Source organism: Semicossyphus pulcher, unplaced genomic scaffold, assembly GCF_022749685.1.
Source record: "Semicossyphus pulcher isolate SPU_LCO1_2020_fin unplaced genomic scaffold, fSemPul1.0.p SCAF_3, whole genome shotgun sequence".
NCBI lineage: Eukaryota > Metazoa > Chordata > Actinopteri > Labriformes > Labridae > Semicossyphus > Semicossyphus pulcher.
Window position 1 is genome coordinate 34195742 of NW_027211704.1, and position 16455 is coordinate 34212196.

The 16455-nt window shown below is 42.7% G+C and overlaps 1 protein-coding gene across 1 annotated transcript; it reads right to left on the reverse strand.

The window, feature by feature from the left end:
• Positions 1-206: 206 nt before the first annotated feature.
• Positions 207-2663, reverse strand: LOC138605463 (E3 ubiquitin-protein ligase TRIM35-like). The gene is made up of 2 exons (XM_069677735.1): positions 2564-2663; positions 207-2459 (listed from the first exon to the last, which is right to left on the reverse strand). Exon 2 carries the CDS (start codon positions 2440-2442, stop codon positions 1048-1050), a length of 1395 nt encoding a protein of 464 aa, XP_069533836.1. The 5' UTR covers positions 2443-2459; positions 2564-2663; the 3' UTR covers positions 207-1047.
• Positions 2664-16455: the final 13792 nt, after the last annotated feature.

Here is a 16455-nt window from a genome sequence, read left to right on the forward strand (position 1 = left end):
AGTTGCATTTATGTTGCAGTTCTTAGCATATTTCCGGAGAGGCAAGGTCTTCCCCTTATGCACTGCCGCCATTTTGGTTGACTGTTATTCTTCTTTGTTCGGTCTCAGGTCCAAACTGCACCATTTTTCTTTAAAAAAATGTAAGTGGTCAAAAAAAATCTGAAATTTTAATTTTTTATTACAATTCGGTTATATATTTGTTGACAGCCCGAATAAGCGTTCCAACTTTTTAGTGTGTTTCTCATATACAACAAACTAGTGTTTACATAGTGGTTACAAAAAAAAGTTTAAAGTTAAATTATATGTGCTGAGATATTTCACCAGGTGTCTCAACGATTCATTTACATGTAAATGTGAAATCTCGTTTACAAGGAAAAATGAAATAAATGTTCAATAAAGATGTCATTTTCATTTTGTTAGGCTTCTAATTCAATACAGTTCATCTTAAGCATAAGCAACATTTTAACATCATAACGTACCTGCAAGTAGCACACACACACACACACACACACTCACACACAGTGTCTGGCTCCTGCAGCCAGTCAGACAACATGCAAATGGGGGGAAATCTCCGACATTTTTACAGATTAACGGCTTTTTCGCCGACCAAAATCAACGGTAAAAGTCATGTACATGCTCACAACACTTTACCGTTACACTTTTATGCAGTTTAAAGCAAACAAATCAACGTTTAGAGATGCTAGCTTAAACAAGGCGAGAGAGCATTACAGCACGTCTTATCAGCCACAGAAGCTGTCCAACTTTTCCCGGGAATTCGCAGCTTCGTCCCTCATGTGTGGTGTGTGTGTGTGTGTGTGTGTGTGTGTCATTAATTAAAGCCCCCCCAGCTACAACAGTTAACCCGGAACTAAACAAAAAATATTCACTCCTTCATTCAGTTTAAGGTTGAAGATAGAGAACTATCCCATCACCTCGACTTCATAGCTGAGACTATTACACACAGGCTTTGAGGATGTTCACCAAAATAAAATAGTATAATACTATCAAAATAAAATATTGACTCAGCTTCACACATCTTAATCCTCTTTATATATTACTGGTGTTTTCCACTGTCACACACACCTTCTTTGGCAATATCTTGGGTTTATCCACTGTTTCAATGAATGGAAACATCCTCTCAGTGAAAGTGTGTGTGAAGGTGTGTATGTGTGTGTTAGTATCCGGATCAGAGAACGACAGCTCTCCTCTGTTCCAGTCCAGATTCACTCTGATCCTCTGGAGCTGCTTTTTCACTGAGAGATCAGTGCGGAGATCTGGTGGTGACCACACTGTGTAGTCACCGTCCTCGAACCAAAGTAGCAACAATCCAGACTGTATGAGTCCCTTCCTCTGCACAGACTCTGCTAACACTCCCACTAACCAGTGTTTACAGTGTCCAACCTCCACGTCCCAGCTGTGAGTCCCTGAGTTAAAGCCCTCAGAGCCCAGGACAGAGCAGTAATAATCAAATCTCTCTGGATTTTCAGGCAGCGGTTGTTCCTTTTCTCGTCTCACACAGGTCAGATCTTCAGACAGGATTAACTCTGGATGAGCAGTGTTTGGGTCCAGAATCACAGGAGTGTAGGAGACCATGTCCTTCATCTTGTCCCAGATGTTGAAGCTCAGGTTGCCCAGGTGTTTGGCCACATCTATCAGAGCTCCTGAGGGCAGCTGTGGATCCTTCCGCAGGGGGCGCTGCTGGACTCTTTCCACTGCAGCCTTGTAGTTGTGCAGGAATGAGACGTCTGCAGCTCTCAGCTCCTCCTCTGTGGCTCTGACTGTGTCTGAAAGAGCTGCTATCTCTCTGCTCAGAGCCTCCATCTTCTCCTTCATCCTCTTAGACTTCTGTTGCTCTTCCTCCCTCAGTGCAGACATCCTGGCCTCCTCTTCCTCCTCTAGAAACTGGTGAAGCTTCTTAAACTGCTCCTTAATCTGCCTCTCTGTGTGTCGGGCCTGGACCTGAATGTGTTCTGCTGTTTGATCAAACTTCACTTTAACTTGTTTAAAAACCTTTAACTTCTCCTTTAAGGGCTCCAGAGTTTCCTGAAGTTTCTTCTTGTGTTCTCGAGCAGCTTCATCGATGGGTCTGAATCTGTGGTTGGTGTGTTTTTCGGAATCTCTGCAGACGACACACACCGGCTGCTGATGGTCCAGACAGAAGAGTTTGAGTTTCTCAGAGTGCAGACTGCAGAGAGCCTCTGAAGCGCTCTGATCCCTCTCCTTTAAGAAGGCTTCACACAGGTTCTTTATCGTCAGACTAACTGGTGGATCTGCCCTTGGAGATCTTCTATAACAAACTGGACACTCTCGTGTTGGTCTCTCTCTCCACCAGCTCTGCAGACAGTCTTTACAGAAGCTGTGGCTACATGACAGAACAACAGGATCTCTGAAGACGTCCTGACAGACCGGGCAGCAGAGATCCTCCCCTGATCTGGAAGCCATTTCGTCTCTGAGTGAAGCTGAAAGCAGCACAGTGAAAGTACAGTCAGTCATGGCTCCCTCCCTCCTCTACAAACGCCCCTGAAGTTTTCTTTCACTTTGAGTCTTGTTTCATTAAACTCACCTTCAGATTGTGGAGTGTCAGCCGGGTGTGAGGACCAAAGTCAGAGTGTTTCACTTTCCTCTCTTGTAGCTGAGCTCACTCTGACCGTCTGCTTTTTAATCTGTTTGTTTCTCTGTCGTGAGAAAAAAAAACAGTTTCCTGCTTCCTGAGTCATGTGAGGGGTGGAGCTTTGTTAGACTTCCTCTGATAAACACAGTTCGTTAACATATCAAATATATTTTTAGTGACATGAAAAATGGCAAAATGTTTATTAAATCAATAATAAATTTAAAAGGATTATACGGATGTAAAGTAAGTTTTTCATCAGTTTAGTTGAAGTAACTTGTTGTGCCCATGTATGGTCACCAGAGGGCGCTAACGCATCAGCAAACAAATCCTGCTGCATGTTCTCCTTTTTTATAATGCAACATTAAAACCCTCCAGAGTGACACATGACACTTTAAACTACAGTCATGCCTCGACTTCTCATCTGTTGTAAGTCCGTCTCGGCTTTCAGGAGTCACAGTCTGCCGTGAAATGACAATAGGTTTCAGTTTCTGAGTCAAACATTTGATATGAACCTTTAAAACATGTCACTCATAAGTCACTTCTCTCTGTCTCTCGTCGGTTATTTTTTAGTCACAGTTTTAGTCTTTGTCTTGTAAAACCTGTTGTCTTATATTTGTCAGCATTTCACTACCAACAACGTTCAGAGTCTATTATCTTTAGACACTTAAGGACTCAACATTTTCATTATAGTCACAACTTTAATCCAATTTATTTTTTCTTTTGACTTCCAATCATTTCTTTCTCTTACGCGGACTCATTTAAATTATTTCCTGATGTTTTTATTTGGCTTATTTTACCTTTTTTATTTTAAGGGGGAACAGCAGAGAACTGTTTGTTTTTTATATCATAATCATTACATGAATCTGAACCCAAAACTCCTGTGACTAAATGAACTTCAGTATTAATCTGATGGTTACTAAATGAAATCACTTGTACAGACAAAATCACCTTGACTTCATCTAGTTCATCTTATGACACAATTTGTCCATGTTGTCTGAACCTCCATCCATCCATCCGCTTATCCTGTTCAGGGTCGTGGGGGGCTGGAGCCGAGCCCAGCTTTCAGTGGGCCAGATGCAGAGGTACGCCCTGGACTGATCGCACAGGGTGACTGATCAACCTCTTTCACACCTAAATTTAGCGTGTTGACGCGGGTTTTCCAGACCCGGGAAGACCCACTTATAAACCCACTCCTGTTGGTCTCTTTTCTGCTGCGTCGCTGTCTGACGTCACAAACGTGCACGAACCAGGGTTAGTAACCAGTGAAGATGTTACGGTGTTTAGGTCTTTATTGCATCTATTACTCATTCAGTCTGTTTATCAAACTCTGCGCGACAAATTCGATGTTTGAGCACTGCTCGGACGGAGACGGGCGGAATTTGTAGCCGAGATGACGAGGAGTCGCAGAAGTTAGACGGAGCATAGCATCGCGGGGGGGGGCGGAGATTAGCGTGTTGACCCAGGTTTTGTGTTCCAACCAATGCCGATCAGAGCCGAGGTGATAATTACCTGGGTCTACTGTCATTTGACCCTGAATGCTGATTGTAACCTTTCCCGTTAAGCAAAAAAGCCGGATGTTGGTGGGGTTTTTTGACCAGTGGGAAAGCGGCTATAGAGACAGACAACCTTCCACACTTACATTTACACCTACAGGCAATTCTACGAGTCCCCAATTAACCTAACAAGAATGTCTTTGGAGTAAGCCGGAGTACCCGGAGAGACCCCACGCATGCATCTGTCTCTGACTGTGTCTGAAAGAGGTGCCATCTCTCTGAACAGAGCCTCCATCTGCGGCTGTGGATCCTCCTTTTCGCTCGTAAAAGTAGAGGGATGAACCCGCTATGGTTGCCTAGTTTAAGGCAGTCCACCAATACATCCTCTGGATTACTGAAGATGTCTACTGTGACTGCTTTGAATCAATCTCCCAAAAAAACAGCCGTCAAAGGGAGGTTGCAAAATCTCCCGGGTGGCCTACCGTGTGGTTAAACACATACTCCACTGACTGCAAGCTTGGTGGGACATGTGACTGCAGGGGATGGAGCTGCAACCTGGTCAGGCGTACCAGAAGTAACCAACTGTTGAATCGACCAAGGGCCAAGGACGGTGGGGACAAAACATCTGGGGACCAGCAACAGTCAGCCTTAAACCAACTTAGCACATCCAGGACAGCAGTCATTAAAGCCTGAACATCTGCTTCTGAAGTTGATCGACTGCCATGCAGGAATCATCCAACCCCAACTGGACCTCCTCTGTATTGGTCTGCTAGAAATAGACAGTGACCAAGACCTGTTTACGATCAACATCCTGTGGTGAACCCAGGATGAAGGAGAGCTGGCCCTTCTGGCAGTTGGACCTTGGCTTGGCCACCTTAGCCATAGCAGTGTTTTGTGACCCACCTTGTAAACCTTAAGAGTTCTAGCAGGAAACAGGAGTTTCAATTGCAGGAAGAGGCCAAAGAGATGTAATGTGCTTTACTTTAACTCGTAAGGACCTAATTGCCAGTTTAAGAAAGCAAGCGGCTGCCAGACCCCCTAACCTACTGTTCACTCACTGTGCCAGCCGAATAGACTGAAGTGTTCTGGGTGATGGCAATCGAAACCCTGGGTGATGGTTGTGCCAGCATTGTCGCGTAAGTCAGGTCTGCCTTGGCATCCAAAAACATCTGGTCCTACTCAGTTTCTGCAGTCAAGTGCCATGCCTTGCAGAGCCTCATGTAGGAGCCATATCAGCTGTGCAGCAAGGTTGAAAAAACCATGATAACATTTCATTTCGATGCGCGACAGAGACCTCACCATAGGTTCGTATCGTTAGACACTTTGGGAATGAAGTGCCCCATCTTTACGGAAACGGTGTTAACCAGGGTGTGCTGGGTAGGCCGCTGGAAGAGACCACAGATGAGGTTAGCTTTGCCCTGGAAGAGCTGGCAAAGAGATTAACATCCAGATAGACTAATAAAAAGACAGGTCTCTTAGCATGGTGTTGAGGTGCTGGAAGGTCTGTGCCACATTTTTGTGGATGAACAGCAGAAACTCAAGCAGACTGAACGGCATGATCATCTCCATTTGGGAGGTGTCCAATGTGTTAACAGGGACCTGATGGTAGCTGCAGACGAGGTCTACCACCAAAACATGACACTATCAGCCAGGTGAGTAGCAAAGTCCTGAATGTATAGAAGTGGTTAATGGTTAGGAGTCGGTGCATCATTGATCCAGCGGTGCACCACAGAGGTGTGATGTGTCAGGTTGAAGTGCTCACTCAGGATGAGGGAACTACAAGGATGCAAAAGCGTTCGAAAAAACTACTGTTAGTTTTCATGTGCTTGTTTGTGTAGAAGATGCCTCGTAAAGGTAATAACATGTTGAACAGGCACGTCCTCCTCTTATAAGTGTGAGTAGATGGAGTTTTTAAATGCCTATGTGAGACGGTGTTGATGGTGGGTTGTACAGTATTTTGAAGACCTGTTTGTACACAAGTCCTATTATGGTGTTTTCCAGGCCAAGTACTCACTGTAAGGTCTGGTAGGAAACAGTGCTAATATTAGCAAGCTAGGCTAACTACAGTCGAACGAAGATCTGTTCAATCTCTCATGGTGTATATCCTACACTACACGGAGCTACTCTCCTGCTCCTCCCATGATGGACTTTAATAACTTTAGTGATCCACAGATCTTCATCTAGCACTGTCATCAGGTCAACATTTTAATACTTTCATTTGTGACAAAATACCTGTACTAAGTGCTAAATTGTAAACGTTAGCATGCTACTGTGTTAAACCTGGGTTGTCAACATGGGAAACATCTGCATGTCAGTATTTTCAGCGCCACCATGTTAGCTTTCTGATGTTAGCATCAGGCAAGTGCCGCCTCGCAGAGCTGTGATCATGGCTGCACTGTAACTGATGTTTAATTTTGGTTTTTAACCGTGTAAATAACTTTTACACGATTCAGAGCCATCAGATCAAAAGAGACTCACCACAGGCCAAATTCAAAAGCAGTCCGTGATTTAGCGACCTGAAAAAATATCTCTTATCCTTTATTGAGTCTTTATTGCTTCTGTGACAGCCATTTCACCCTTTCTCAATACCCCCTCTTACCGACCTTGTTGTCTATTTCACATCTCACACACTGAGTGTCTTAATATAAGTCATACCACATATAACACGTTTAACACTTTTTATAACACTTGAGTTTCAAAGGAAACATTTTTTTAGGTGTAACTTCTTTGTGGACCGTTGGGACGTCCTCACAGTCACAGGGCGATGGAGCTGAGTTTCACTTCTCTGTTCCTTACCTCTCTGGTGTCATGAGACCTTTCTAAATGTCATTTCATATATCAGAATAATCACGTGGACACAGACCCACACACTTTCACTTGTAGTTTCCCCGTCAGAGTTAAGTGTCACTTCTCTTTTAGCGTTCCCCTTTAACATTCCAAAGATGTGCTTTGAAACAATAAACTGCCTCACACAGAATAAACAACCAGCCTGAGAGAAGGTGAACAAACCAAAGGTAGCTGAACAATACCAGAGAAACAATAATTGATATCTGTAAAAGGAGTAATTGATCTGTATAATCATACATTTGTGACGCACTGGCTTCACATTAGCTCTGATGCAATAGCTGTGATTTAGTGGTTGACTGCAGACAGGTCTGTCTGGGTGCACACACACAAAAACATTACACACTCATTCTTGTGTGTTACTTTGTGTGCATGTGACTTGTTGTAGCTGTAAGAGGAACGGCGTCAACCTGCAGTGACGTAGATCTTTGGCCTTGGACTGTTTCCCTCCTTTTTGCCAGAAGCTAAGGATGTTTCTCTTTAACTTTAAAATATTTTACATGAAATAAGCTTTTAAACCTTTTCCGTTACCTCCTGCTTAAGTGGTAGGTTAATTGAGAACCTGCTGGTCCACTGCAGAGCACTGTAGTGGTTGTTATCCTTATATTTTCACTATTCATCAATATTTTCACTGAAACACCCTCCTGTTGTCCTTGGATTTTGAAGGTTTAATAAGGAGGATTTTTCCTTCATCTTGTCAACAACACATTCAAACTGGGCCCCTCCTCCTGGGCTCTTTGTCACATGAAGCCAGTGTTGTGACCAAGTCATCTTTGCTCAAGTCCCAAGTAAGTCTCGAGTCATTTTTTCTTGGGCAGGTCAAGTCAAGTCAAGTCAAGTCAAGGCAAGTCCCGAGTCAAGTCACTTTTTTTCCACCCAAGATCCAGCACTCCAGTCTTTATAAAGAGACAAGGTGTTAGCAGCCCGTCTAATAATGATATTATTGGCCAGTTTATATAACCTGTTCACAAAGTGTGACAGTGAATTGTATCTGTGTTATCTTGGCACAGACGCAGCCATGATGATGGTCTGCTCTGAGACCGTGTTGAGTAGTAACGAGTACGACTGATGAGGCTTCTCTTTGGGGGCTTTGATGTTGCGTGTTGCCATAGCGAGGAGTTTGACTGACAGCCAATCCAATCATGACAGTCACATACCGGGGAGCTTTTTGAGTCGTCCAAACATGATTCCCAGTTTGAGCTGCGTACATACCTGATAGTTAGACAGAAACTTGACAACATTGAATTTTACGACATTCAAACATTCAAACGCACTCATGTCATCCGAGTCATCATGCCACAAGTCCAAGTCGAGTCTCAAGTCATTTACTTTTTGTCAAGTCAAGTCGCAAGTCATCAAAACAGTGACTTGAGTCAACTCGAGTGCAAGTCAGCAAGTCTCAAGTCCACATCTCTGCAAGAAGCTCACTCTCTCTCTCATGCGAGAGCAAGCCCACACCGCCGAGCTAACACCGACAGCATCTCGGTCACATTTGCACTAGCATGCTAAACACCGGTTAGCTTGTCCTACCCTGTTTGAGGCACCTGACTGTCCAACGGAAAGAAGGCCAACTCTGCATCGCTCTCTCACCATGTTCCCCGGTCTGAATGGGGCCCAGTTGCTAATTTGAACTACTCCCACACTCACCTGTTTATATTTGTAAAAGTCTATATTTTACTTTTCTATTTATTATACCTTTAACTTTCTTGATTTCTTGTGATGTATTTTTCAAATTACCTTTTTTTTATCTAGCACTTTTTTCTAGCAGGAAGTATTGGTGATCTCTGGTTTGGAATTGACATGTTTTCATGACTATTAATCTGATACAGTGTGTAAAAGTGCCGACACTTTTGGCTTCATTTACTTCAGAGTAAGAGAGTACCATGAGACGCACCTGACTGTTTATTTTTCACCCGAGCAGGGATTTTACCGGTCGCCTCAGGGGGAATATTACACAATCCGAACAAACACACACAGGCTTCTGTTTTACTTCCTCCTCCATCTGAACAGGGAATTTACCTGCTGCAGCTTGTCCAGGCGGCTGCCTAACCAATCAGAATGCTGCCAGCTCCTGCCCCCTCTCTAGCTGTCTGAAAAAAAAAGATGGCTGCCTTAAATATTAGATAACGCCTTCCGAAAAAGGGAACAAGGAAAAGATAATTAGGGCGCTGCTCTAACAGGAAGTGCTTATGTAAAGAAAAAACAATCAGACCTTCCGAAGCATTTAGTTGATGCTTTGGTTTATCTGCCGCAGGGATGTTAATGATGGACTGATGTGTGAGTTTGAGTCTTTTTCCAGCCTTTCTAAAAAGATCCAAAGTCAAAGTGTAAGGATAAAATGTTGTATATATCTGCTTGTGTGTAAGCTGGGGTCATTAGCAATCCAAGCTAACCTGCATTAGCTTACCTCCTACACCAGTAACTCAGAATCAGGGTTAATGCCAACTTGTCATGAGTTCTCATCGTTTAGTTTTGTATTTAGTTTATTCAGTGTTCTCGTCAGTATTTAGTCTTGTTTAGTATTTCACTTGTGTCTCTTTGGTTCGATCATTTCCTGTTTTACTTTGTCACCTTGTCTCTCGTGTTGGTCCACTTCCTGCCTTTCTGTTTCCCGCTTGTTTGATTGTGTGCCCTGCACTGATTGTTTTCACCTGCCCCTTGATTGTCTCACCTGTGTCTGATTAGCCTCACCTCCTAAGTTTATCCAGTCTCTGTGCTCCCCTGTCTGGTTGCTGGTTCATTGTCTTTGTCATGTTACCTGTGGACTTTTGTCTTCCTTGTGGAATTTCCCTGTTCCCTTGTGGCTGCCCGTTGTTGTGTGTTTCCAGTTTTTCCTTTGGATTATTCTTTTACCTTGACTATGAGACCTTTTTTTCTACCATTTGGTTTTCTGTTTTGTCTTTTGTTGGATTCTAGATTTTGCATTTTTACCTTTTGTTAATTAAATCATATATCTAAGTCTGCACCTGGGTCCTTTACCATTTTATTTTTACCCAAAACCGTGACACAATTACACATACAAGGAATTTGTCTGTGTTTTGGTGCATGAAGGTAAAGATAGAATGATAAATATCAAAGTGAACAGCAGTACACAACTAAATAAAATAAATAATATACATCTAAAATAATATTATAAAAAATATATCAAATGTCTTTGGTGGAAGAAAAGAGTTTTCAAGTCTGGAAGGTGCAAGGTGATGCCAAGGCAGCGTGCGAAGTTCAATGTGAAGAGAAAATAATCCAAATAAACTAAATAGAGTCAGGTGTGGGGACAATAATGTAACGTAAAGGGATTAGGTTGGGAAAGTAACAAAGAGTTACTGTAAAGAACAAGGAGTGCATCATTAAATTAAAAATATTTTCAAGGTTTAGTTATGTTACAGTTTGTCAGAACAGTCACACCTGCACTATAGTTTACAGTATGTCTCCCCACTGTGGATGGTACCAGAGTTTAGGCTCATGTTAGTGCGTCTGTCCGGTTTTCATGGATTTGGAAAAGCTAACCAAAGTTGATGTCTGAACTAACCAAACAAATCATCTTATTATCGCAGCCTTTTCTCTTCAAGGTAAACAGTGAAAAATACTGTTTTAAACCACAATTAAAGATTCTATCAAACCTCTTGTTATGCACGCACGCACGTCTGATTTCCTGAGTTAGGAAGTTAATGTTCCGTCTTTAGCGAATAAGCTTGCTAACATTTTTGGCTGACAGCCGGGGTCAGTAAAAAAAAATAGGCGAGCCTCCCATTCTCTACATGAGACAGCAGTGTGAGGATTCTCATCTGCCTTCATGCATTTCGAATGAAAATGAACACGCCTCGCACACAGACTGTATAAAAAGATGGCCGACATGACAGCTCCCTAAAGTGAAGCCAAACCCTCTCTATCGCCCCCTGTTGACTGGCTGCAGTATAGCTCATAAAGCCCGCCTCCTCCATGTTAACAGATGGGACATGAGTCAAACTATAAAATCAAAATACACATCAAATACATTTTTCTCAAACATGGTTTCTGTCATTATAGTTCTTATCCTGCTGATTTATGTCCAAGTGTTCATTTTTCTGACAAGTTTACTTTTATTAGTTATTTGATGCTGTCAAAATGATGATTGACAGCTCTGATGACAAATACGGCTCCTTGCTGTTTTTTCAGTAAGTTAAGTGTGTGTTTGGGTTAGCGGAAGTGGCTACGGCGACGCCACCCACTACTGCGCAGACTCTGGCTCCGTATGACGTCACCATCGCAAGATGGCAGCGCCTATCACAGGGGCTGTTTTGGCATCACTTTCGTACAATGGGAACAGATGGAGACGCGTCGTCCATCTTTATATACAGTCATTGGTCCCACAGCCGTCACACACACGCCACGCTTCCAGTGTTGCCCACAGAAGTGCTCATTGACCTGCCACTTACTAGGTTTTAGTCTTGTTTAAACATGAAGTAGTAATTTGTAACATCGAAACCAGGAGAATATTTTCAACCAACTTAAACAGCTTACGTTGACTTAATTAATCTGATAGCTTAAAGTTAACGAAATGTGCTAGCAACATTGAAACATCCCACAGAGACGGTCTTTGTGACAAACTGAAACACCTCTCACTTTATTAGTTAGCTAGCTACAGCTAACTAGCGGCAGTTGTCATTTTATCCAATAAAAATATGGTCTCTGGTTTGAAATAAGAAGAGGAGTGTCTCTGCTGTCCGCCTGAAACCAAGAAAAATGGTTGCCAGAAGAAATCCATTAAGTTTTGATGGTAAATCTGCACTGGTAATATCATAAACTGCATTATGTGCTACGTGATCATTTCACTCACTGTAGACGGATTTTAACACACGCTCTATTAATCATATCCACCAACAGCCTCAGGCTGTAGACACAGATATGTAGGTCATGTAAATATTTTCTGCTCTGTACTTGCGAACATATCAGATCACCATGATAAGAACTCAATATTCTCTCCAGCCATAAATCATGCCTGCAGCTGCATGTCTCAGAAATGTCGTCCTGTTTATTTGGGTACATAAAACGAGTGAGTGGGGAAACTTCAGGTGTGACGGCGCAGCTGAAGGAAACAAAGGCAAGCTGGAAACTCCTGCTTCCTCTTTTTAATACATACATCACTTCATGAAATGATGTCACCACACTTTACCTGTTCAAGGTGTGCTCAATTTGATTGTTTAAATAAGTCACACGTACACACAGAACCAGAGACTAAATACGTTCATTTTTAGTGCACTTTTAAAACACCTTCTTCTTCCACTCCTCTTCATTAAGGAGGGAAATATTATATTTTTTTCAAAGCTGTAGTTACTAGTTATTTTGAACTCGCAGCCCGTGGGAAACGCGTCACTAACTGGGCGCAGCTTGTGATTTTTTCCACGAATGTCGCCACAGACACCTCGTCCATGATAATACTAAACTCGTCAAAAGAAGTTTGTAATATGGTGTTTGGTCGATCATATCTCTGTTGTCACTTCATCATTAGCATTGAATCTGGTATCATTGGAAAGCTTGTTCATTTCCCTTTCCAATGATGTCCCATTTGTAAGGATCATGCATCTGTGGGATGACCAGTACACCTGAGAAGTGGGTGAGCTCCAAAGGAAAATGTGCCAAATTTCCCTCCCATTGATAAACAGTTTAGACCAGGGGTGGCCAACCCTGCTCCTGGAGGGCTACCTTCCTGCATGTTTGAGGTTTCTCCGCACTCTAACACACCTGATTCGAATGTTTCGCTCGTTACCAATCCCCTGAGACGCTTCAGCTGGTTGATAACGAGCAGATCATTCAAATCAGGTGTGTTAGAGTGCGGAGAAACCTCAAACATGCAGGTAGGTAGCCCTCCAGGAGCAGGGTTGGCCACCCCTGGTTTAGACTATTCTCCTGTTGGTATTGACTCTATTGTTTTGTGTGGTTTGGGAGATTGGATGATTCAACTCTATCAGTAACAAGAAACAAACAAGACACATTAGTGGTTTTATGAAAGAGAGACAGGAAATGTGGGGAGTAGAGAGTGGGGGATGACACGCACCAAATGATGAGCAGACCGGGCCTGCGATCAGTGCGTCGACGACGCCTGCTCTACCGACTGAGCTAAACTTTAACTACGTTTAGATGCTCACGCTTTTGGACTTCTACTGTCGTAATATTTTGAATGCATTACTTGTGTATTTCTTTTACTACTCTGTACTTCATTAACTTAAGGAAAACATCTGAGTATTTTGTCCACCACTGCACAGACAGGACACACAGCACACATGTTCACCTCATTCCTCAACTCCTCTGATGTCTGCTTAGGATCAATTTTGCATAATTATGGAAAACAAATATAAACACAAAGAGACATTCACACACACACTCACACACACACACACACACATTTTTACAATATGTCTTTGTCTTGGGTTTTCCCAGATTCATCATATCTTTTATCTGTGTGTGTGTGTGTGTGTGTGTGTGTGTGTGTGTGTGTTTGTGTGTGTGTGTGTTATCTGTTCAGTGTTGTGTGTTTTTCTCCCTCTTTAGCTTTGTGGAACAGTGACTGCAAAGATTTTTGAAAAAGCAAAAAATCCCCACATTTTGTGCCTTTGAGGGGAACTTAACCAAATGTCAAACTTCTCCGTCGATCAGTTTGAGATTCAGTGTGAAACAGCTGATCGTTGTGGCTCGTAAGAACTACAAAATATTTCAGCTGTAAATTCTGATCTCGGCCTTCAGCTGTAATGCAAACCAGCCACAAACTATGCAACAGAATATACACCAATCAGCCATAACATCATGACCACCTGCCTAATGTTGTGTAGCCCCCCTCTTGCCACCAAAACAGCCCTGAGCCGTCGAGGCATGGACTCCACCAGACCTGTGAAGGTGTGCTGAGGTATCTGACACCAAGACGTGAGCAGCAGATCCTTTAAGTCCTGTAAGCTGCGAGGTCGGTGAGGTGATGTTGTTGATGTTGATGTAGGATATTCATGATGATGATGTTGGTGACTATATTGACCTTGTTGATGCTGCTGCTGATTATTAGAAAAAAAAACGCCCTCTGCACTTCCTGTCGGCACCACTGTCCAATCACACTCAAGCTGTTTGTTGGCTCCTACTGACTTCGTTCCCTCCCGTCTCGATCGTTGCTTGTTTGTCGCTTCGGATAAAAGCGTCTGCTGAATGAAACTGTAACATTGTAACATTCTAACTCTCTGTCATGTTCCTCAAACCATTCCTGAACCATGTCTGCAGTGTGGCAGGGCGCATCATCCTGCTGAGAGAGGCCACTGCCATTAGGGAATACTGTTTCCATGAAGGGGTGGTCTTGGTCTGCAGCAATGTTCAGGTAGGTGGTACGTGTCAAAGTAACATCCACATGAATCAGGACCCAATGTTTCACAGCAGAACATTGCTCAAAGCATCACACTGCCTCCGCCGGCTCGCCTTCTTCCCATAGTGCATCCTGGTGCCATGTCTTCCCCAGGTAAGAGACGCAGACGCACCCGACCATCCACATGATGTAAAAGAAAACGGCCGCCTTCTTCCATCGCTCCGTGGTCCAGTTCTGATGCTCACGTGTCCATTGTAGGAGCTTTCAGTGGTGGACAGGGGTCAGCATGGGCACCCTGAGCGGTCTGCAGCTACACAGCCTCATACACAACAAACTGTGATGCTCTGTGTGTTCTGACACCTTTCTATCAGAACCAGCTTTAACTCTTTCAGCAGTTTGAGCTTCAGCAGCTCTTCTGTTGGATCGGACCACACGGGCCAGCCTTCACTCCCCAAGAGCATCAATGAGCCCAGTCGTCTAGCCTTCACAGTTTGGTCCTTGTCAAAGTCGCTCACATCCTCACACTTGCCCGTTTTTCCTGCTTCCAACACGTCACCTCCGATTATAAACGTGCTGCCTGACAGGTCCCACGCACTGACGAGATAAACAATGATATTCACTTCACCTGTCAGTGGTCATAATGTTGTGGCTGATCGGTGAATATTCAGTGTGTTTTGGCTGACTCAGATATTCAGCTGTTTTTATTAGAGCCAGAGTATAAGGTTGGCTATATTTTCCTCTACCTCCCAGTGGTAATAGAGATAACACAGTAAATGTATGTTAGTGGGAGTCCAAACTTATATACAGGGAAAATAAATGTCATTAATATGAATATAAAACTTATAAAACCTGCAGTTAGTTTTACTATAAATTGCATTATTAAATTAATATACCATTTAGAAAGAAGAACAGAGGGATTACTATCGTTTTAACTTCAGACTCTCTGTAACTCACTATAGGGATCTGTGCCACTTACTATCTCCATTACATTCAAGAGGGTGAACTTTGTGCTGCGCTGTAATTATCTGACAGCTGTTAACATAGTTATTTCACCATTTCTCACTATTGTCAGAGTTTGTACAAATCAAAGTGTCAATCAATTACTGGAGAAAATAATCAGCAGATGAATGCATAATGAAAAAAGAGCTGCGGTCCGGGCCCATACAAAATGAGCTCCTCTTCAACCAAATACAGAAGTAAAAGGCTTTTACATGAATGTAGTTACAAAAGACTTGTAACAGATTATAGTAACTACTTTAATTAAGGATCGAGATAGCCTACTTCTTCTACGACTCTGACTGTAACAAACTCAGGTCTCTTAACCTGTAGCCTCTCTGTTGCATCTGTTGCACAGATCATTACATTATTACACGACGGACTTCATTAGAAAAGTGAAAACGTCGATGATGCAACGCGTCTGCCACAGAAAATAAAGATCTTATTTCCAGGGACAATCTCAGGAGAATGAAATCATCTGTATGTATGTGTGGAAACGGAAACGCCGTGCAGCGCGGAGAGGGAGACGGAGCGCTGGAAAGTGAATGAGAGAAAGAAAACAGGAGAGGAACTTTTTACCGGAAGATGTCGTCACTGGAAGAATTTCCATGAAGCAGCGTAAACCCCGCTGGCAGCCTGCTTACCTTTTTACTGAAACAGAACTCAGCGAGCTGAAAACGAAGTAAACATGACCTCAATAAGCCTATAAAATACTCCAAACGGAAAATGAATACAATTACATATATCAAACGTCCGAGTGTAAACTTCTACGGTATCAGTTTTACGTGACGTGACTTCATAGAGAATTATCGTTTTTCATACATCGTCTTTGGCTCTTGAAAAAAAAAGCGTGACAAATGCAAACTATTGTCTAAAGTTGGATTTATTTTTATTATAAATCGCCAAGAGTGTGTGGACTTCAATAATTTTAAAAACTGTTTTTGAATAAAGTTTAGGCTATCTTTTTTCTCTGGTGGAAAACTAACACTTTTAATCCAAGTTAAGCAGACCGTCGCACACTGTGGTAGATAAGATAACACCCTGCAGCCTGTAGTGGCTTCATATAAAAGGAGCCGTTATTAGCTTGTTTTCATGTAAGTAATGAAGGCAAACAAGAGCAGATGTTGGTAACAACACTTTATTCTCTGAAATAAATCTTGTGTAGTGACATATAGTAGCATTTTATGTACGGAAAA

Bases quoted from the DNA above. Each gene is read 5' to 3' on its own strand.
- LOC138605463 (XM_069677735.1), bottom strand. From the start codon at position 2,442: ATGGCTTCCAGATCAGGGGAGGATCTCTGCTGCCCGGTCTGTCAGGAC.